This window comes from Chlamydotis macqueenii, chromosome 1, assembly GCF_036417535.1.
Source record: "Chlamydotis macqueenii isolate bChlMac1 chromosome 1, bChlMac1.mat, whole genome shotgun sequence".
Taxonomy (NCBI): domain Eukaryota; kingdom Metazoa; phylum Chordata; class Aves; order Otidiformes; family Otididae; genus Chlamydotis; species Chlamydotis macqueenii.
In genome coordinates, this window is record NC_141556.1 from 205,341,341 (window position 1) to 205,364,437 (window position 23,097).

Here is a 23,097-nt window from a genome sequence, read left to right on the forward strand (position 1 = left end):
TATGTTTACACAAAGACAACACAAACCCTTCTGTGTTCCTAACAATAGAGGAGTACAACACTTTGCACTGCAGCAATGGCTACAGCCAGCAACCTCCACCAGCAGAATGCTTTTTTTCCACTTCCAGCATCAACAAATTAAATCTTTACAGTTCAGACAATTCAGATACTATTTAGATATTACCTTCCATCTTTAGAGAGAAGCAGCAATGGGTTTTGACAATAAATTGATGAGGGGCCAAACTCTAGAGTCAGCAGTCCTAAATTCATTAGGTCACATTTATAAAACACATTTTGCCATTCACCCTTTAGCCAGCACAGCTAAATGTCAGTCCTGTTCCTTCCTCATAAACAGTCCCCATCTCCTCACCAAATGTCACTGTAGGTACAGTCTTCCTTTTTGATTATTTTGCCTTTCTCTAGAAGGATGTTTTGTACCTCGGAAGCAGCTTGCTGTCCACGCTGAACTGCATGTTCCTACAAGGAAGATATCTCATTAAAGGCAGAGCCACACTAGGATGCAAAGGAGCCACAAGCTCGCAAAAAGCACCTCATCTCATTAGCAAATGGCTGGGGTAACTGCTCATCATGGAGATGAAGACATGCCATTAATTTGCTCTGCATGTAGGTACCAAAGGCACAGAACACACTTCCCATTCATTTTACTGTGGGAGAAAAAAATCACATGTGAAAAGTTTGTGAGGCTTCTAATGGAAGTAGCTCACATGGGCTGAATCTGCTGTATTCAGGGTTTCCTTAGGGAGAAGGATGAGGCAAGTGTCTCTGAAGAGCAGCGCTGGGAAAGGTTAAAGTGAGGGAGGCTTTCCCATCCCTGGGAAGGACCCCACAGCTGCTCAGAGCTGCTCAGCATTGCCCAGAAGACCCGGCCCCAAGTCCCGCTGAGGTTTCGTTCCAATCCCCCTCTGGCTGCCAGCAGCCCCAAGAGCCGCCATGAGCAGCCCATGAACCCAGTTATCCTGGACTGGGTCCTTTGTTCGTGCTTGCCACTCTCCCGTGCTCTTTCTCCCACAGCAACACAGAAGGTTATAAAACCACATGAAGTTCTGTTAATTACTGACGATGGCTTGGACTATGATCTGCCATCACCTAAGAGTTACTGCTTAATGATAATTAAGGCAAGGTAATAAACCTCACTTAATGTAGGCAATAGAACTAGCGCAGTGCCAACCAGTCCATCCTTACAGACTCTACATCCTTCCATCTCAGGAGGAAACAATAAAATCCAATCCTTTTAAAACCAGCTCCAAGATCCTGCACAGCGTAAGAAGGGTGGTCTTATACAGAAAGATATGCTGGGAGTCAGAAAAATCTGTCCTATCCACCACCGTACGCCATGGCCAAGTAGAGCTTCATCACAGAGATGTTGAACACCTGAAATTCCCACTGTTTTTAATGAATTTCTACATTGTCATTTCCTGCTCCCCTCCCAAAAGAAAAAGAATCAAACTATTAACTTATCTACACCTCTCACACCCTTTCAGTAAAATGGGAAACTACATAAGTGTTGCACATCAAAGAGCTTCCTTCATTAAAATGTGAAAAATAATTTGTGTACTTTAGATGAAAGGTGTTCTGGGACTGTGAAGTATTCTGGCAAATTTAATTAAATCCCATAGTTATTCTCTCATAAAAAGAAAGCTTTTGGGAAAAAAAAAAGTTATTAAAAATTTAACTGATTCACAGTTAGGGTTTTTTTTTTTTTTTCTTTCTGCAAGATCTTTACCTTATGAACTGAACCAGTGGTGAGAAGCAAAACTATTTTTAATGACCTGTGTGTAAAGTTACATTTCCAGAACACGAATTCTCAGTAAAACTGTCAAATGAAGAAGAAAACTCCCCAAATAACTATGCATATAATTCATTATGGGCTGCAATGATCTAAAATTAGATATGAATTTGTTTTGCAATTTTTAGTAAAACTGAAAAATCGAAGGCTTCAGTTGTGAAAGATGGGCAAAACTAGCCATCACATTGTGGAAGCAGAGAGCTATTGAAACCACACACAATCAGATTACTCCCAGGCCAAAATAAACACTTCATAATTAGAGCTAACATAAATTAAAGCATGAAAGTTTAATTTAATTCCTTATAGTCGCTGGGATGATTATTCATTAGTGCTAATGTCCACGAGCTCAGATTTACAACTAAAAACTGATTTTCCATGGCAAAAGCAGCTGCCTAGCTTGACCCAAACCTCTGCATCTCCTGAGCCCCAGAGCTGCACACCTCTCCAGTTCATCACCTCAGAGAACCGTCACTCAAATACGTACAGTGGGCACATTTTGCCCAATTCAAAGGTAAAAAATACCACCAAAGTAACTGAAAAGCATTTCCTAAGAGAAGAAGCTTCAGGCTGCCTTTCTGTCTCGAGGAGCGGTTGTAATAACCAGACTGTCACCAGTGGGGAACAGCTGCAAAGCTGAGGCATAGCTGGCTATAAAAATATTGCGTGTTTACTGTCTACAGGACATGGTACAGACATCCAAGATCAACATGTGTGTCTAACGGAGGGGCAGGTAAGCTCTGCAGAATGTTCTTATGTCCCCAGGCATTTAGATGGGGGGGTGCACTGAAGGGTAGATCCATTCTCCTCATTTTCTTTCCTGTTAACCCAATGCGGAGAGAACAGAGGAAACCGAGCATAGTCCTAAAACTTCACACACGTCCCACTCCCACAGTACACCACAGCAGGACTTGCCCAAGCAGAGGGCAGGTACCATGGGCAAGACCCACCTGACCACATTTCATCACCTGGAGTAGGACTTAGTGGAGCAACATGTTCATGTCCAACCTACATGAGACATTTAACCAGAGGAGCAAAGCCATATGAGGTGAACACTGCCCCATGTTACGTGTCCAACATAATCCCCATGTCACCTAATAATGGTGCCAGGGAGGATAGCCCAGAGCCCAGCCAGCAGTGAGAGATCAGGCTGCTTCCCACTCCACGTCCCTGTCCCGTGATCTGCAAAACACTGGAGACACAGAGCCTGCAGAGCTGTCCTCAAAACATCCCCAGAAAAAGAGAAAGATGCGTCAAATTCCTAATCACAACTAAATGGATCTACCTCTTTTTTCTTACGCATGGGCAAAATGATCAGGTTGATGCCAGTGAACAACTTAACTCTGAGAAACACAAAAATTTATTAGTGCAAATGCCTAATGCAAACCAACTGCAATGAAAACTCCCTCCCCACATGCACTCGGCTTGGCGTTCTCTCAGTTATTTCTTATTGGCAACACTTCAATGCTAATAAGACACCATAAGTGTATAAAATGTAATAAAGATGTTTACATTAAACAGCAGACTACAGATTAAAAGAATCTGTTCCACGAGCTATAGAAGCTCATCTCTCAACATCTATTTTCAGGTAAACACGTACGTACAAAGAGGAAGAGATCTGACAGTGAAAGAACTTTTTTTTTTGTATTTTCTTTTTACCTTGCTGACAAAGACCTAACAAGTTCCAGGACTTGAACACTGAAATCAGCCAAACAGCCTTAAAATATGACACAATTTTTTAGCAATGAGAGCAATGAAAGATTGGAAGAGCTTTCCAAGCAAGTGCCTGGTTCGTCATTGCTTGTAGTCTTTGAACCGCAAACAGCTCCATAACCTTTAATCCAGCTTCCATGGTCAATCCTGGAGAGCCTGCCTATGTACTGAAGTGGGGGAAAAGATACATGGACTTACATTATTGATCAGTTCAGTGTTACCACCTGTCTCTGTTCCAAACCAGCCCCAAAAATTCCTGACTAACACTGTCCAGTTCTACTGCTCCTTAAAGAGTCACACAAGCCGTGGTACGGGTCAGTCGGCAGGACATGTCCTTGATTACATTGGCCACTGGAGATTCCTCTCTCTTGGACTTGTTTCAGGAAAGGATTACGCAGTACGCCAATGCAGCTCCACACAGACACTGTTGAAACATCCTCCTCTGTCCCAGGAGGACAGGACTGCTCGTATTGCCCTCTACATGCTCATAAGCTCGCAGTTTTGCATTAACAACATCACTTCTCAACGCCCCAGGGCTCCCATTGGTGTCTTGGAAGAGCTAAAAGGGATTTTTCTCCAGTTTCCTCTGAACTACCACGAATTGCTCATATGGGAAGGCAGATCATGGTCTGAAGTGATGCCAGGATAAAGCTGGTGCTCAGATGCTCAGGCTGAACACCAGACACTGGAAGTCAATTTTCCCCTAGTCTCATCTAACTGATGACCTTGTGGCTTTGCTGGCATTTTGGGTATCAGCTTTCTGCAGAAGCACCTGTGTATTATTTCATGGATCGTGATGCACAGGATAACACAGGGGTCACTTCTGGGCTTACATGCTAAGGCAGAGAGTAACAGAACACACAACAATACAAAATACTCTTGGAAACAAATCTAAAGGGTGATAAAGGTGATAGCTAGGACAAAATACAAACGGCACATTTGTTTATTAATAAATAAATTACTCTGAGATTAAGACAAAATGTCCTACCATCAGGAGTATCCTGAATAAGAAAGGAGATTCACTAAACATTTTCCAGACAAGGGAAAACATGCAAATTACAGCTAGCTATAAAAACTATACTTTGCGAGCTGTTTTATGGGGTATAAAGGCAAGAGAGCTGACACCTTGAATGGAATAATTCTGCACGACTGGCCTCACTTAGGAAACTTTCAAAGTACGTCAAAATGATACTAAGGGCTGTTTAACGTAAATATTTTTGTAAGCTGATGCATTGTTTTAGGGCTTATAGTATTAAATAAAAACTTAAACAAATTCACACCAGTGAAACCAAGATAAGGCATGTTCCTTTACTAATTTACAGCTACAAATGACAGGGAAATTATAAACACACAGATACAGAATTTATAAAAAAAAAAAACCTTGTTTTTCCACCACAATTAATTTTAAAGAAAAAGAAAAATGTTAACAATTACTTTCCTAAAATTGGAAATCATAAATGAAGGAAAGCTTGCACTATTAAAAGCTGCCAGAGATAACTCACAGAACAATGATAACACAGTACCGCAGACTCAGAAATAGCTGTTCCCAGGAATGCTTTATTCATGCCTCACACAGATATAGGATGACAGACCAGATTTTGGCCAAGACCGTGCTCTGTGGTCTGTCTGACACACACCCTCCCAGAGGAGCTGCTCAGGAGAGCCATTGCAGCTGGGCTGAGGACCGACAATCTCCAGTCCCAAGTGGTGGCTGCAAGTTCCTCCTCCAACAGCCCTCTCCTGAACCATCGCCCAGCAACACCCACTGGCACTTCTCTTGTTGTACGGCCTGAAGTTACTTTGAAAAGTAGTTTTAGAGGCCTGGGATAATTAAGTGGCTCTGAAATACTGGCTCTGGGCAATGCAGTTTGCCTACAGTCATCAAGAAAATGAAGAACATATGTAATACTAATGCCTCAAAACTCTACAATGAATCCAATTCTACAAGGGAGACTGCTCAGATTAACCCACTAGCTCCTACACGCTTTGATAGAATTAAACAAGTGAGGGGAAAAAGTCACGTATCACAAATCATTTTCATTTTTACTTGGTTTTGTTTCAAGGAAATGCTAGTAATGGTCCCACATAAATATTTATCAGACCACTCGAATTATAATAAATGGAAGTATCCTTCAACTTGCATACACAATAATTGAAAACTATTTTAGAAGACTGCGACAAGATGCAAAGAGTGTGAAGCAATAAATTTATTCCCTTCTGCCAGACAGCTATAACAGCGCAGGCAGGTCTGTTTTATTGTAAACTGTATCATCTGGTGTTTCTACTTTCCATTATTAATCGTTTGAAGACATGATTAGGGTTTTCCAACACCAAGTGTCTTCTTTTTAGACTCTAGCCACAGTTTGTCAGGAATTTCTATCACTCATGGGGTACCATAAAAGGTCTCAAAATAGAAGATAGGACTGCTGTCCTTGGCACCATAAATAAATCCATGGAGTCTGTAATAATTTGCACTCCATCTCCATTTAACAGTACCTTTAAGATTTCAGCACCATGAAAGACAGGCTTGGCTTATTCATTTGAATTTCAGGGCTGAAAACACCTAAAGATAACAAGTTAACAGGGCCATCTCCAGCTCGTGTTCTTATCAGGGGGCCTCTATGGGGGTGGAAATTAGTGCCATCTAACACCTAAATTTAAATTCCCAATGAAAATCAGGGGACTCAGACTCCTGAATAACCTTAGGAAATTAGGTTAGTAAGTTTTCAAAGCGTGGCTTAAGTCCACACTTATGGGCTTTGCAAGAACATTAAAGATCTGCACAGCGTTTCATTAATACCACTATTTTATCTCCGTGTTCAATTTCAATGAGACTTAAGAAGATGTCTCAATCCTTTCCTGAGAGGCAGAAAAAGACTTACTGCTCCAGTGTTCCAACCTGCGCAGTGGAATTAGTAATTTCCCGTATCCCGGGGCACTGCCACACCAACTCTCATCAAGCCTACAGAAATCTCTGCAGCTGAAGATGCTGAGCGCATCGAGTTTCTCAGCTCCTCTAGAACTCATTTTGTTCATTTGCTATTACTAGTACAGCCACGGGTAGCGTAGGGGTAAATATAGAAACTCTTCGAGTGCCAGGCTGTTACATCAACTGTGCACAGAGTAGAAACACATGCCAGACTAAAAAGTGGAGCTTGAGTCAAAAAAGCTGTTTAGTTGAACCACAAATCATTGAAAAATGAGAAGAAAGACGTCAGCATTAGGGTAGGACTGATCTCATCTAACTCAACCTTTTGAGAAGTCAGGAAGTCTTGCTAGTTGTCCAAGTCCCCACAGCAGCCAAAAAAAGAGGTACTGGTAGATGGCAATTAGTCACCCGAGGCAGGTGGTATCACAAACCCATATGCATTTGCTGGAGTCACCACCAGCTCCTGAGGCAGCAAAAATACATAATTTTGCTGTGGTATCAGCACTATGAGGGTGTACATAACACAGCTGAGAAAATCCAGCGTTTTAAGAACACAATAGAGGACCCCTGACAGAGACCATCTCCAGAAGACCATTTATATCTATTAGAGCTATCACTAGGATGAAAATTCAGAGAACATTGTCGTCCCACAAAAATTTTTAATAGATCTCTGCTCATTTTGTGTTACAACAATCTGGAAATATAGGTTCTCTACACAATTCTCTTCTAAGGAACTGCAGTTAGCAGACTGGTGAGGAATTTGGAGAAATACATCAGGTGGGAAGTGGTACCAGAGATAAAGAAACGGCTTGAGCTTCTCCATAGCCCCCGAGTTGCGTAAGGGGAAGGTAACCACCTACTTCTGCAAGTAAGGTCAAAGCATCAGATCTTGATGACTTTCTACAGACAGAAAAGAGGGGGGGATGCTTCTGTCCAGCGCTGTATTCTCAGAAAATGAAAAATCATAAGATATTAGCTGCAGATCTCTCATCTCTTATACTCTTAAAAATCTTATTTCCAGTTCTTATTTTTAGAAGTACATTTATATGTGGACTTCATACTGAAAGACAATTCCCTGAAATTAGGCTAAAAACACCAAACTGGTAGAGAGGAGTCTACACATATTATCTAGCATGTGAACCTGACAGCACATATTCTTGTTGAGTGTTTTACAGTTAACAGGGATGGGTTACATCTGACCAAAGCAAGGTGTTTAGTGTAGACATACAGCAACTTTTCATAGTTCAGAGAAAAATGCACATTTTTACAGCATGATTCATCCAACTTGTTTCATATTTTTACTTTCGGGTAAAATGAATCATGTTTCTCAATTGCCATTTATCTCTGTTGACTATAGGGAAAGTCTGCAGTGACTAGTTCTGATTATAGATTACCATATTTCACCATATAGATTATATCCCAGGAGTCCAAGAAAATGAGAGAGATTAAAAAAAAAAAATGGTTCTGAACAGGAGACAGAAGGAAAAAAAGAAATCATAAATGGCGTGATCACGTCACGTGACCCTCAGTGCAAGGATCTTTAACAGCAAGCTTGTGACACGTATACCAACAGTCAATAAACAGGCCAATGAAGGTAGAAAATCAATACCTTTGAACTACACACCTGGGCTGGTGACAATCTCCATTGAGGCTTGAATCAACAAACAAGAGGCCTTATTTAACAAAAAGGTTCTTTTTTTTTTTTTTTGGTTAACCTCTAGAAAAGTCTTAAAACAGTTCTTTAGCTATGCATCATAGGTTGAGTTGTAAAACCTATGAGAAATTCAGTCGGCTGGCTAAGGAACTAGTGGAAAACCAGGGATGAAGTTGGAGGATGCCAGGAACTGCTGCCTTCTACTTCAGGAGAGTTTTTATTGATTTGCAATTTTGTATCAGTTCTGCCTTCTGGAAAAGGAAAGTAAATCCACCGAAACAAATTTGGAAGTGATTCACAAGGCTGTAAGACCAAATATACGTAAAATTTAACTTCAGCAAATACTTCTAGCTGGCAAACGCTCGCTATGCTTCTGGTTACTACCATATACGAACGACAGTATTTAACAGTGAATGCTGTAACACAACGAAAATCCTCAAAACCAATTCTCTACAACACAAGGCAAAGAGCAGCACTGTGGGAAGGAAATCCCAGGCTCGCTCCCATGTCCCATCTTAACCAAACTGCAACAGCAGCAGGATCTGCACGTACACCCTGTGCAGATAAATACATCTTGTCCAGTATGGAGGAGACTCCCAAGCTCTGGCCACAAACTTCTGGCACCCACGTCACAAGCCAGGTCAAGTTCCATGTAGTTAGCTGCACCCACATGCACCCGTGTACATCTGTAGTAGAACAAGAACACAGCCACCGTGCCAGCGGGTGTGTGGTAGCGTGGTGCGGTGTGGATCCACCACGCAGGCCAGCTTCTCCTCAGGTATCTCTGCACCGTTTCCCCTCCTCGGCATCCACGTGCCTCGGGGAGCACTGGCACGTCTCGCGCAGCACACGGGGTGACACCATTAAGACGCAATATTGCAGAAGAAAAAAATTAATGCACTCGAGCTGAATTTTGCTGAAAGCACAGACTTGCTTGGAGTCCAGCCTGCTCACATATCAGGATTAATTTGGCCCAGTTTATATCCTAATGATTATAATGGCTACTGCAGTCTTCTTTTCATTAAGGCAGCAGCCAAAAATATTGATTTGTTGTACTTTGCGCTCCTGCTTACCTTCACAAATTTCAGGAGAGACGGTGCATAAGCCAATGGAGTTGGTCAGTTTAAAAGTGACAAATTAACTGTGCTGAAAGTAAATAAACAGCTATTTCTTTGTAAATTAATTCAATATGTGACTTGAGCACTTTTCTACAGCTAGAAAGCTGATTCATCATGCAGCAGCGTTTAAGTTGCCACCAGTTCAATAGCAGAGCATTCATGTTGTACCCCATTTGACACAGCAGGTCAAATTCTGCACTCGGGTTAAAACAGCATGACTTGGCGTAACTCCCGAACCCCCAGGTCCTGCTGTCCATATCGCCCTGGCTGCAGCTATGCACCCACATATTCCCCAGGACGGTTTCAAGAAGGCTTGAGATGTACCGAACAGTTGAGGAAAACAGATAGAAAAAGAATCCAAGAGAGTCTTTTAATTTGCTGGATTATGAAGTGAACGATTCAGTGAAACAGTTAAGTGACAGAGTTGGTCCATTTTTATGAAAATACATGTGAAAAAGACAAATATATGCAACTTTCAAAGTTCAGAAGGTGGTTTGTGGGTTTCCCTGCCCCCCAGCTAAATTTCAGTTCTGGAAAGAAACTAAGTATGTTTAAGTATGTGGACTATTGAGCACAACTCCCACTCATGTCAAAACATGATTTGTGCTTTATTGAACAGAGAGTCTAACTTGTTCAAGGTTATTGCCCCTACTGGTCTAGACAGAGGGTAAAAAACCTGATTAATTTATTAATGAGCAACATGCACCTTATTCTCCCCAACAATTCCCTTCAGCTCAATAAATGTTGAGTCTTGAGATTTTCAGATCAACACTGCAGCATTTGGACCAGTCTCCCATTGCTTTATAAAGAACCCATTTAGCTGAAATTGATGCTGCTGAACAAGCAGGTAGGCCAAAATTCTAAAATGCAGGAGTTTAAAATTGAAATTAATTTCAACTGCCTAAACAATGTTGCCTGAATGCTTTCAACTGCTATTAGCACTGTAGGATATGCAAGTTCTTAACGTCTCTAGAAATCAGAGTAGACATCCTCTTGACTCCTGACACTCGAGCTTGATGTTCCTGGACACAAGGTTTTGACTGTCTCATCTGTGCACAGCTGCAGCAGAGAGACTGCAGCACAAATAGGATAAAAATATTTGTCACTGCTTATGCTCAGACGCGATCCATAGCATTTGTAATGTCGTCTGTTTTTCATAATGTTCAGTTTAGAAAGCTGACATTTGATTAAACAGTTTGATTTTGCCAAAACATACATTTTAATCTTATGTTTTAATACCACATTCTCAGTTAAAAGCTTTAGAAAAAGACATACAAAGTCTGCTTAAACCACAGTAAACCCACAGACCTAACATATTTAATATAATTTCTGAAACTGTTGACTAATATTTTCTAATTTCCTCAATACTTCTAGTACCACAGCTGCACCATTACTCCCAACAGCTATCAGACACTTAAACAATCAGCTTGTTAAGTGTTCTACTAGATAGCTTTTTATACTTAGTATTTTCCATATTTTCCAATAGAGTGGCACAGTAGTCAAGTTTAACATCTTGAAAATCTTCACTCTATTAATACTGTTTTCCAACATCGATGTTCATGTACTACTGCGTCCCAGGGAAAGGCAGCACAGCTGGTTTACAGCTGATGGTTTAGCATCTTTCCCTGTATTTCTGCCCTTACACAAGCATGCCAGCATTGATGAACACCATGCTACAAGAAAGTAGATTACACAGAATGGCAATCACTCCAGACCGCTAACTCCCATGAAAAATTACTCCCACCAAAAATAAGAACAAGACCACAAATAGGTTTTAGGATGAAATAATTCTTGTTTCATGCCCCTTATTTCCTTTCATCGGGTTTAACACCGCATTCAAGGTCAGGAGCATTGTGACTCTGTGGAGGTGACCTGAGTAATTTACAATGATCAACAGATAATACAGTGACTGGAAGCGAGTCATTTCATAACTATCACTGCTTTCTAAATGAAGTCATCACATAGCTGTTGAAAAGGAATGTGTACTATTTCACCCACAGAGTGATGAATGTAACCAGGTAATTAAATCATGTCATTGCTGTGCCTGGAAAATCCTTATTTATAATTTTATCTTGCCTGTTAAGAATTGAACTTCTTGTTAAGGGTAGAAAATAATTATGCCTAAGCTTTGCTTTTGCAAAAACCTCTACAAAGGGAAAAGGAACTTAGAAACAAAACTCACCAGTTTCTTCATCTATGCTGAATCTCCCCAGGCCGCTGCCATCCCTGATGGAATACTGGATCTCTCCATCCCTTCCAGAGTCCTCGTCTCGAGCAACAACTTGCAAAACGCTTGTACCAATGCGGGAGTTTTCCTTTACAGATCCAATGACGGCAAAGTCAGGAAAATAGGGAGTATAGAGATTTTCGTTAACATCCACCACTTCAACTTCCACAAAAGAAACAGAAGAGAGAGAAACCGGACGCCCCTTGTCTTTTGCACGCACAGTCAAGTTGTAGAACTGCTGCTTCTCATAATCAAGCTCTTTGTTCAAGCGGATGGCACCACTTGCTTTGTCTATCTCAAACCTCCCGTTGTAATCGTTCACCAGCGAGTAACGGACTTGGCCTCCCAAGCCAAGGTCTGGATCATGAGTTTCCAACCAAGCTATGACAGTGCCAACTGGCAGGTCCTCAAGGACCTTCACGTTGTAGCTGGATGGTATAAAGACTGGAGAGCAATCATTGACATCATCCAAAAAAACCTTCAGAGGCACAACGGAAAACTGCTGATGGCCACTCTCTGCTTTGTCCCTAGCCTCAATCTTCAGTGTGTAGTTTGCTTTTGATTCCCGGTCTAGTTGATCAGCCACGTACACCATTCCCGTGGAACTGTTGATGGCAAATTGCTGGGTGTCTGTCAGTACTGAGTAAGTCACTTCACCATTAGATCCTAGGTCTTTATCTCTAGCTTCTACCTGGATAATCTCTGTACCAAGACTTGTACTTTCTAAAATATTAACTGAGTAACTGTCCTGTAAAAAAACAGGCTTGTTATCATTTGCATCCTCCACAGTGACAGTCAACAGCCTCCATGCAGATTTCTGTGGATTACCTAAATCATAAATTGTAATATTAAGGAGATACAGCTCTGTTTTTTCACGGTCCAAGGGCATAAGAATGTTAAGTATCCCCATCTCCATGTCAATGTTGAAACAACTATCTACATTACCATCAGAAATGGTATAAAGTACTCTTCCATTAAAGCCTGAGTCTGCATCATAGGCTTTTATCCTCAAGATGGTGGCACCAACTGGCAGATCCTCTGAAACCTTCACATCAGTAGGGAAGGATTTATCAAAATGTGGTGCCTGCCTGTTGACCGAATAAAAATCAAGAAAACCATCTTCCAAATTCAGCTTCACATTTGCTTTTGCCTTTTTGAGTAATTTTTCTGCTAGCTTCTGAGCAACTCTAGTTTCTCTACAGCTAAAGGTTTTTGAAGACACTTTCCCATGAACTACTGAAATATTAACAAACATAGCATCAGCAAAGTTCTCTCCATCAGTTGCTGTTATCTTAAGGGCAAAATTGCTGTTCTTTATGCCAGAATTAATTAGAGATTTTTTAAGTTGCAAGACACCAGAGTCAGGATTTAAATAAAAAATGCCAAGTTCATTTCCAGAGATTATTTTGTATTTCACAAGCTCTAACTCATCTATGTCTATTGCAGAAACAGCAGTGATGTGACCACCAACGGGAAAATCGGAAGAAATCACTCCCTGACACGCCACTTTTTCAAAGAGTGGTTTGTTATCATTGACATTGCCTATATATATGGTGACATTCACCTCGCTTTCGTGGCGGTAGGGAGAACCCCAGTCGGAAGCTCTCACAATGAACCTGTAGCTTTCTGGTGAGGACTCAAAATCCAGTTCTTCAGATGTGCTGATGACACCTGTAAACTGGTTTATTGTAAATGGTAGTGAGTTCAGACTGGCAATACTGTATGTTATGTATCCATTTTCTCCCCTATCTTTATCAACTGCTGAAACTGCCAAAACACTAGACCCGACAGGGACGCTTTCGTTGACGAACGAGCTGTAGGAGGGCTGCTGGAACTCTGGAGTGTGGTCGTTGGCATCTTCTAATCTGACAGTAACCTGTGCTTTTAAATCACCACCTTTGTTCGTATATACTTCTAATTCATAGACGTCCTTCTCAATGATTTTCAAAGGACGAGCAGTAGTAATAAGGCCTGTGTTGGGATTGATCTTAAAATACTCCGCTTCCTCACTTGGAGACATTCTATATTCCACACCCTGTGGCTCAGGCCTTAGCTTAACTACTGCAACCACCACACCAGGAGGTGAAAATTCACTGATCAAAACATCATATGCTTCCTTTTCAAACTTAATGGGGATACTTTCTTTCTTGGGACTAGCAATGTGTACAAGTTTAACTGCAGAAAATTTCTGAGGAGATCCTTTGTCCTTCGCCTGGAGAGTCAGGTTATAACCATACGGGAAGCTGTCCCAGTCAATAGGCTTTCTTTCTTTGATTTTGTACTCATTCATCCATCTACCTTCTTTAGTCAGAAAGAACTGTTCTAGTGGATCTCCAGCCACAATAGAAACAGATTCTATTTCTCCGTTGGCTCCTTCATCTAGGTCATCAATATTAACAACTGCATAGGTAGGCTCCTTGTCTGATGGGAAGGGAATATGGGTTACTACATGTATGGTTGGGGCATGTTCATTTATACGTTCAATGTGAACATAAAGCTTGGCAGTGCTGCTTACGCCATTGTTTCCATAAAGCTTCATCCCACGGTCCACAGCCAAAATCTCAAGATCATATCTGTTTTTCTCATCATAATTTAACCGGCCACTTAAGGAGATAACACCACTCGTAGGATGCACTGAGAAGAGATCAACTTTATTTTTGAAGTAATAATAAAATTCACCATTGGACCCAATATCCGCATCTGTTGCAGTCACTTGTGCAATGCTAGTCCTTAAAGGAGTGCTTTCTGCTATCGTGACAGAGTATGTGGTTGGTGAAAACAAAGGTCTTAAGTCATTCATATCCAAAACCTGGATGTTCACTTTTGTCCATGCTTCCAAGTCCTCTCCTCTGACAGACCCTTTCACCATCAATAAATAGTTGTCCTGGATTTCTCTGTTCAATATAGCAGAATTCCCACCTTTAGTCCTTATTCTTAGGAAGCAAAAGTCAGCAATGACGACTTCCTCCGCTTTAAAAAAGCCCTCATCATCGCCAGATACGATCCGGTACTTGATATCCCATGAAAGGTCAGTCAAGGTAATGCCCATCCTCGTTTGACTGTTGACATAGGTCCTGGCTGCAGAATTCTCGTACACTGTAGCATTGTAAGTGGAATGTGTAAAGTGAAAGCCAAGCGGGGAGGTCCCATGAACTACCTGGCAAGCAAAGGCCAGGAGCTTCACAATCAGAAAGCCAAGGCATGACGGAGGTGGCCGTGAGCCTGACCACTGGCCCATATTCACCTCCATCACATCATCCTTTCACCCTGTGACAGACAAGAAAAAACAGAAAACAGTTGATCAAGAGATAAAAATGGTACTGTGAAGTGTCATATCAAAATTACTTATTAAATTTCTAATTAAAAATAAAATATATGTAATAATTAGTCACTGCATATTTAACAAAACAGAAGGGGAGAACACTATACACACACACAAATGCACCAGTTTCGGATTATTTTCACATGTGTATGAGTGTGTAATATGTATGTATGCACACATACATGCACATATAAATAACTATATATCTGCATGTATATACACTTTTTTAACATAAAAAACCCCATGAGACCCTATCACATCTATACACATATGCACACAGTCCAGAATAATAATTCTAGTGAAAAAAAATAAAATTAGATAGACACATTTGACTAAGTTTACGTAAGAGGAAGAATCACATACCTAAATTACTAGTTTTATTTACTAGTAGCTCCAAATAAGCCTAAACTTGCTTGTTTTCAGAGCATATTGGGACTCATTTTTAGTCCCAATGATTGGAAAGGAAACAGGATTTTCATTATGTACGTAGCACTGTGATAGTAAAATGTTATCAGTTTTTTTACGGACACTTAAGAAAGATCACGTGGTTGATGAAATTTGAACCACCAAGCACAAGTAGGACATAAAAGCCACTACTTTAAAGACAGATAGCTTCAAATAAATCAAAATTAAGGAAGAATTATACCTAATTAAATGCAATTGCACATATATATACATATGTATACACATAGCCAGATACTGAGAATAAGTAAAATACAATGAAGAAAATAAAACTGCTTGATAAAGCTCCTAGGTAAGACTCAGGTTAGGAAATAGTACAGCTGAGATAGCCCAGAGGACTTAACTCTACCCTTGTATATGTACCACAATGCACCTGTAATTACGGTCGTCACTTTCCAGCAAATACACTTGATAACAAACACTAAATGAGGCCACAGCTGAATATTTTTACCTGTATGTTCAATAAATGCTCCATTTGCTGGGTACTACTGCCATCTCAACCCAAGAAAGGTGAAGATCCAGTCCAATCTACTGCCTATTGTGCTGCCAACAGGTCATCCCGACCAGCAAGCGCATCAACTCTTCCTTGCTCAGATGGAGTGAATTCAAGCTTACACCATGCAACTACGGCACAACACATTTCCCTTTGGCAACCCCAAGCAGAGTTTGGCTACAAAGAGTGCATATGACTCCAACGTCATCAGTCTGTCTCAATTCAGCCTGTCCCACTCCAGCCACCTCAACGCAGTGAGAGCCTTTCCGTTGATTTTGAAAAGCTCACTATAAAAGCAAGTATTCAAATGCAATTAATAAGCAGCCATTTGGGGAAGATCTGGAATTCCTCCATATAATCCTGTTATGGAATAGCCCCAGTGCCTCACTTGAGGGATCTAAACTGGGAAGTTAAACGGAGACAGGATAAGCAGAAAGCAGACACTGACTGAAGGTTGCTGGAGGGTGCAGAAGCTGGGAGCCAGGTCCTGCTTATTGCTCCCCACTGAAAGGAGAGGAAGGGAGCCTGAGGAAAGTAAGGCAGTGTGAATAAGCTTCTTTGTTACAAAGTACATTCACTGCTACTCATGAAAATCATAAAAATCAATTTTAAAAGGCAATTATTAAAAGACCCACTGCACACACACATTGTTCTCATTGTCAGTTAAAAGCTACTTGAAAACATAGTTTTCTCCAAGCCAGAATACATAGTAGAAAAGGATAGGAAAAGTTGTCAATAATGACAGGGGTTAATTTAAATTTCCAACATGATTTCAACCTCCCCTAGGAGACTTATAAATTGCATGCAAGTTTTGGAGTATGAATTCATGTTAGTTATCACTTCCAATATAACTGAATGACTATTGCAGTTTTAAGTACTAATGACAATCAATTTATCGCACTGATGTTATAACGTTCACACGAAACACTTAACTTCCTGATCCCAGAGTCTATATCCCATGGCTTAACATATTAATCAATTTGATCAATTCTCCCAAGTGCTTGTCAAGGCACTCATCTTTCAATGCACTTCTTTTCACATGCAGTTTTCTCCCTGCTTTGTTTCTTTCTTATTTTATTTTCTATTATACCAAAAAAAAAAAAGGAAACACTTCAAAAAAAATATATATATAAGATTGTATCACCTCCTGGACCTGCGTTCCCCACTAACAGGCAAATCCCCACAGAATATGGGGAGATACAGCAGATCCATTTCTGAATATGCCCACTTAATTGTTGTGCATGTATCATGCGAGTCCTATGATTAACATCTCATCCCGTACAGTTTATCTATCAAATATGTACAGTTCTCCAAGATGCTTTGTGTACGCGAGGGACCAGGTATCCCCATGCTCTCCCCATGCTTGGGTTGACCCCCAGGAGACCCAGGATGGAATTTTTTCACTTCAGCTAGGAAAGATGTTTTTTATTGTTGTTGCCATGTCACTCAACTAAAAGATCAGAGCAGTGGCAACTTATTTTTCAGCACAGCAAACATTCATCAAGTTAATCCACTAGCATGAAAATATCAAAGTCCCTTATTTTCATTGGGCTTTATGCGAATCACTTTGAGTACTTCTACTAAAAGCTGCTGCTTCAGCCTAGTGTGGGAGGCGATGCTCTCAAGTAGAAAATATAACCTATATATGGTACGCTGCCGAGGAAAAGCTAGCCAAGGGGAATGAGAGATTCTAATGAGAGAGACTCAGCTCATGACAAAATAAAGGGCTGTGCCTCTGCTGTGATGTGGCATTACTAAAATACCCAACAGACAAATAACTGTGCTTCTGCCTTTTACCAAGTGCACTTCAGCATCCTCCCTCTAGCCTGTAACACCAGCCTCTCCTCACTGCTAAGAGAAAGTGAATTTCTGCTGGCTTATGATGAAGACTGATGCTATGTTTCATATGAGCACCCAGCCCTTACTTCACCACAGCTCAACAACTTCCGAGAAGCAGGTATCTTTGGAGTCATGAAATTAATCATATTATCTCATTTGGTGGTCTAGTTTCTCCATATCATCGTTCAGTCTGAGCTGTCTTCTATCCATCATTCATGGCCATCAACATCTAGTTTCCAGGTTCACCATACTCAGAAATCAGTTTTCCTGAGAAATTCATTGCTACAAGTAAAAATGATTTAAAACTTTACCTTCAGGTTATCCACACCCAAGGTTACAGACTCAGCTGTGGCAGACAGGCATCAAAGTAGATATTTACAAAGCTATGTGATTAGGCGAACCTAATGAAAAAGTTGTGTAGATGCGAGGCAATGTAACACGACAACCTTAAGATCCCATTCCATTCATCTATTTTCAGAGAATGTCAGGGCTAAGACCTAACCTCAAATACACCGCTGTCAATCCAGTCATTTTAATAGTCTATGAAGTTTCAGTGGTTCAGTGCAATCAGGATCAGTCCTGAAACACGAAATTCCACCTAGAAACAACGTGTGTGTGTTTGCAAATGCGTGTTTTAGTTATGTATACATATGCATATACAAACACACAGTTTGTGTATTTTCAGGTATAATTTCAGGGTTGGCACTGGAAAAAATTGGACCTTCACATCAGGCAGCACTTTCAGAGCCTGATTTCATTTCAGATGTGGTATGCAGAGTTGTAACAAGCTCCTCATTGAAGCTATTCATCTATCCATATATTTATATGGCCATCATCATTATATTATTTGAAAGTCCCAATGGATGAGCTATTAAACTGCCACTTGGGCTACCCAAGAATGTTTTATTCATTTACCAAATTCCTTTCTTCTAGGATATTTGTTTTTAAGAGTTCATAATACATACATACTCAACACACAGGAAATGTAATGCGATAGGTTACAGAAACAAAGTACAAAGCAACCCACGGTAAATTAAGAGGCATTTCTTTAAAGGCACTTTTTTTTGTCACAAAAATGTTATGGTTTCAAGTTAAGAGAAAGGTTGTGATTACTTTTACTTGATTTTGAAATGTTTGGGCAGGAGCAAATAAAAAAAAAAAAAATCCCCTGGTACTGCTCAACATGGTTAATCTGAAGAAAAGAAACAGCTCTAACAAGAGCAGAAACTAAAAGAAAAAGTCTCCTTCTAACTAACTACCCAAGGAGGCGACAAGATAACACAAAGTAGGAGTTCAACATCTTTCCACTCTTAGCTCACTTTAAATACTCTGGCCTTGAAGTGCGAAGGAAGGAATGAAGAAATGGAATGGTGTGTCTTGATTTTTAATACTCTTTCAAATAAACTTGAACATCACGGAGAACTCGATAATTTCACATTCAGTTCTCTACTCAGTCACTTTCCTTCACTCCTTGAGCAAAGATTAACTACGTGACCCTGTAAAATAGCTGCCGAGACCTGTAGGCGGCTGGTGCTCCTTAGAGGAACAGAGAGGTATGAGCGTCGTTCCTTTTTCCCGTCTTGGCTCCGGCAAGCTCCAGTCTGGGCTGCATCCAAACATAACACCCCACCAGACTGGGAAGGAAGACTCGAGTCCCAGGAACTGCCAGGATTCCCGCACACCAAAATCGTGGCTCTAATTCAAAGTGCAGATATAAAACAAGTGCTGTGTGATCCTTTGTTTGATTTGCTTTCCCAAGGCTAATTCTTCTCTTCCCAAAGATCTCCATACCATAACATACTTGAAAAAGAAAACAATGTACAAACCTCTTGGGTAAACTCTGAAAATATTAAATAAGTGCCAAAAACACTTCTAGAGAATATAAGGAATATAACAGGTAAATTTCTTCAGTAGGCAGAATAAATAAGCTTTTAGCAGGCCACAATAGGGAAAAGGAAAGAACCCTCTCCACCCTCCCTACTTACCCTCCAAGAACAATTACACCCTACGAGATACAGGTTTTCCTTAAACTAACTTCAGCAATGTGGCTAGCTAATACAACTATTTAAGACATTCTACAGGTCCTTCGAAAAAGAAGAGAGAAGAAACCAAGTTGTGCTTTAATTTCCATCTTCACCACAAGGACCCAATGAAGCTCTTACCTATTGGGTCCCCTTGTCTGAGAGGGAAAAAAAAAAACAGTTTCTCAACTTCAGATGGCAGATTTCTAAGAATCAAGGTATTTATGTATCTGTATTCATGGGAAAAAAAGGGTCAAGAAACCTTGGCTTCAAGGTTTCTACCTTGACTGATATTTTTCCTGGAGAAGTTATGAAATGGAGGGTGCTTCCTCACATAGGACAGAAGTGGTGACCTCAAGGTATGGGAACATACTAAAATTTTGAAATATTACTCCTTTATCAGGAGATATGTCACAATTCTCATTCAAAAGGTAGCTATTTAAAATCTAGAAAACAAGCAGCTTTACAGCAAAAAGGTATATTTGAAAATATAAAGGTCTTTTTTAGGAAGCAGGAGAACACTAACTTCACATGCACATGACGTCTAAATAGTACGTAGTTAAGTGATGCATCTGCAGCAGGAACAGAAACTTGATTTTGTTGGAAGTGACCTTAATCTTACAAGTAACTCCTTCCTTTCACTCAAAAAATGTCAGCATTGGCAGCAGCCTATCTATTTGCGTGATCTAATAACCAAAACATCAAACATACAAGCCTGTCACACAGGCAATTCCATGCACCTGAATAGAGCCTCTTACTATCAGTGTTATTTTCTATCAACAGCAGCAACCTGCCTACACAAAAACTTCTGCATGACCAGGTCAGAAGGACCTGCAGAAAGGGGTGCTATGAAGGTTACAAAGCATCTTGATTGATTTGTAGTTGCTCCCTATTCAAGGCTTACACTAAGCTGCATCAATGATAGGAAAAGATGTTTTTCACAATTTGTTGTTGATATTACAACAAGGAGGTGGAAGCCCATGTACGCCAGTGCCTTCTCCTGGAAGGAGCCTCTTCCATAGCCCAGAACTATAGAAAATTATTCCAAACTCATGGGGATTCATATTGAAGGTCTATGGAAGATATAGATCCAGGAGTTTAAAGACCAATTCTACCAGCAAACTCCTAGCACAGACTAGAGATAGCCATGGATTTTACACACTCCCCTCATTAAGCAGGCAATATCGTTAGCATGTTGGCAAATCAGAACAAGGAAAAAAAGCATGTTCAAACAGCACCTCCTCTAGCCAGACATCTTCCTTGAGCTACAATAATTTACCCACAATACTGAGCTACAATTATTTACCCACAATAATGTACCCAGCTAGGAAATGCTAATAATACACTGGCCAGGAAAGAAATCAGAATATAGAACAAGAACTTGGAATTTGTGCCACACAGAAACGAATTAAAAATGTGCGTTCAACTCTAGGCAGGAGGGAAAAAAACCTGACACCGACAGATTTACAACAGAGGATATATTCATGGAGCTATCTGCTCCTGGATGAGCACAAAGATATGATTTTCCATATATATGATTATATCATGATGTGTTTATCCCCAAAAAGAGAAGATAAAGACAAAATGACCATTTCTGCAGAGTAAGCCCTTGCAAGAGACAGCGCTATAAATCCTGACCTTCCTTAGAGCTGCAAATCCTCCTGCTGCCGGCACATAATTCCACACGGGAGAAAGGCCGCTCAGCATGTAGCAAGTGTAATTCCAGGCCGTCCCTAGGAAGTGAAGATTTAGCCAACCAGCCGTATGTTATGAATAACTTTGTTTTGCTAGCAGGTGCTGGGGATTTTTCCATACAACACCAATTTTTGCCAAGTATCAGTTCATCAGCAAGTGCTTCCGCTCGCGAGCAGGAGCCAGGCATCGTTTGTCTTCCCGGGGAGCGGGTGCAACGCGTCTGTCGGACTCTCCCTTCCCCCACGAGGACGAAACATAGCTTGGGGAAATGGTGTGGGGGGAGAGGGGAGGAATAATTTGCCGCCATGTGAGATCTGTCGAAAGGGAATTCCTGGGAGCCACCTTACAAGGGATTTGAGCTTGTCCCTTGGTGGTCCGCCCCGAGGGAAACAAAGACCAAGATCCAGTTTTCATGCTTTGTGTATCTCCAGTCCCCCCAGGCTCCTGCTTCTTAATCACTGTAAAATGGGGACGCTTCGGGGAAGTTTCAAAATGAGCCGGTTATTCTCACAGGGGATATGGGTTTCCCTACGAAACACACTCACGAATATTATGGATACTATTTGTTGCTTTTTTTTTTCCCCTTAAGTTTATCTCATAAATCTACTTTGACCTCATTCAAGGAGCCCTGGTCTGAAAGCAGTTTGTAGGTACAATGTCAGTGTAAAAAAATCCAGGTCTGGTTTGTCCAACGCCTGTCACTGCTGGTCTTTCCCTGGCTCTCCCTTCAACACACAGTAACTTGGATCCTCCCAAACAGCCAGTTCTTCACCGAGCGGCACCCCTGAGCCCCAGGGGCAGGGGCTCTGCTCACGCACCCGGAGAGCTGCCCAGGACCAGCAGGCAGGATGGCACCCTGCCACGCAGCACCTCCCAGCTGCACAGAGTGGGACCGCCACGGGATTTATTCAGGATGATTCCACCGGGCCCTTAGCAAATGTTACCCTTACTAAAATGCAAGTAGTAAATATAAGTTGTATAGAATCCTAGAGCAATCTACTTTTCGGAATGCCCAGCGAAACGCAGCAACTGAGTAAGCACTAAGAGAGTCGTGGCGCAGCACCGATGCCAATGTGGTGTCCTTGCAGCTGAAAAAGCATCTTCCACCTTTCCCACGCAAGGCTCAGCCCCCACCCTGTTAACAGACTCTCTTCCGTGGTAGCTTTCCTGCAAGCCCACTCTCGCTGCCGGCCTGTGCCGCTGCTCTGCCCTGGGTTTGGGATATTGCACATACTCCTTCTGACAGCTTGCACACGTTTGTATAAACTATTTAGATATAGTTTATAGTAAGAAAGAAGTCCGGGAGATTTACAACTACTGTTTCCAGGGCCATAATAGGTATGTAGGTGTAAGGACTGGGTAAGCTGTTACTCTCCGGAAAAAACATACACAGTGTGTCTGTAGGTAGGGCAGCTCCAGACCCTTATATATACGGGCAAAAAGACGGTGGTTGAAAAAGAGATGAATATACAAAAACTTCTTTCCAGCTGACAGCTCTGTACAAAAAACACAAGTTAAAACCTCATGAAGTGCAAACCTCATGAAGTTCAACCAGGCCAAGTGCAAGGTCCTGCACATGGGTCAGGACAATCCCAAGCACAAATACAGGCTGAGCAGAGAATGGATTGAGAGCAGACATAAGAAGGACTTGAGGGTACTGGTGAATGAGAAGCTCAACGTGAGCCAGCAATGTGCACTTGCACCTCAGAAAGCCAACCGCATCCTGGGCTGCATCAAAAGGAGTGTAGCCAGCAGGTCAAGGGCGATGATTCTCCCCCTCTACTCCGCTCTAGTGAGACCCCTGGAGTAGAGAGTCCAGCT

The 23,097-nt window shown here is 41.3% G+C and overlaps 1 protein-coding gene across 2 annotated transcripts in view; it reads right to left on the reverse strand.

The window, feature by feature from the left end:
* The window catches only part of FAT3 (FAT atypical cadherin 3), a 320,633-nt gene extending 305,939 nt beyond the window's left edge, over positions 1-14,694 (reverse strand). For both annotated transcript variants that reach the window (XM_086742769.1, XM_086742759.1), the window contains exon 1: positions 11,400-14,694. In XM_086742769.1, coding sequence (XP_086598895.1) covers positions 11,400-14,694 — 3,295 coding nt within the window. The remainder of the gene's footprint in view (positions 1-11,399) is intronic.
* Between the last annotated feature and the right edge of the window lie 8,403 nt (positions 14,695-23,097).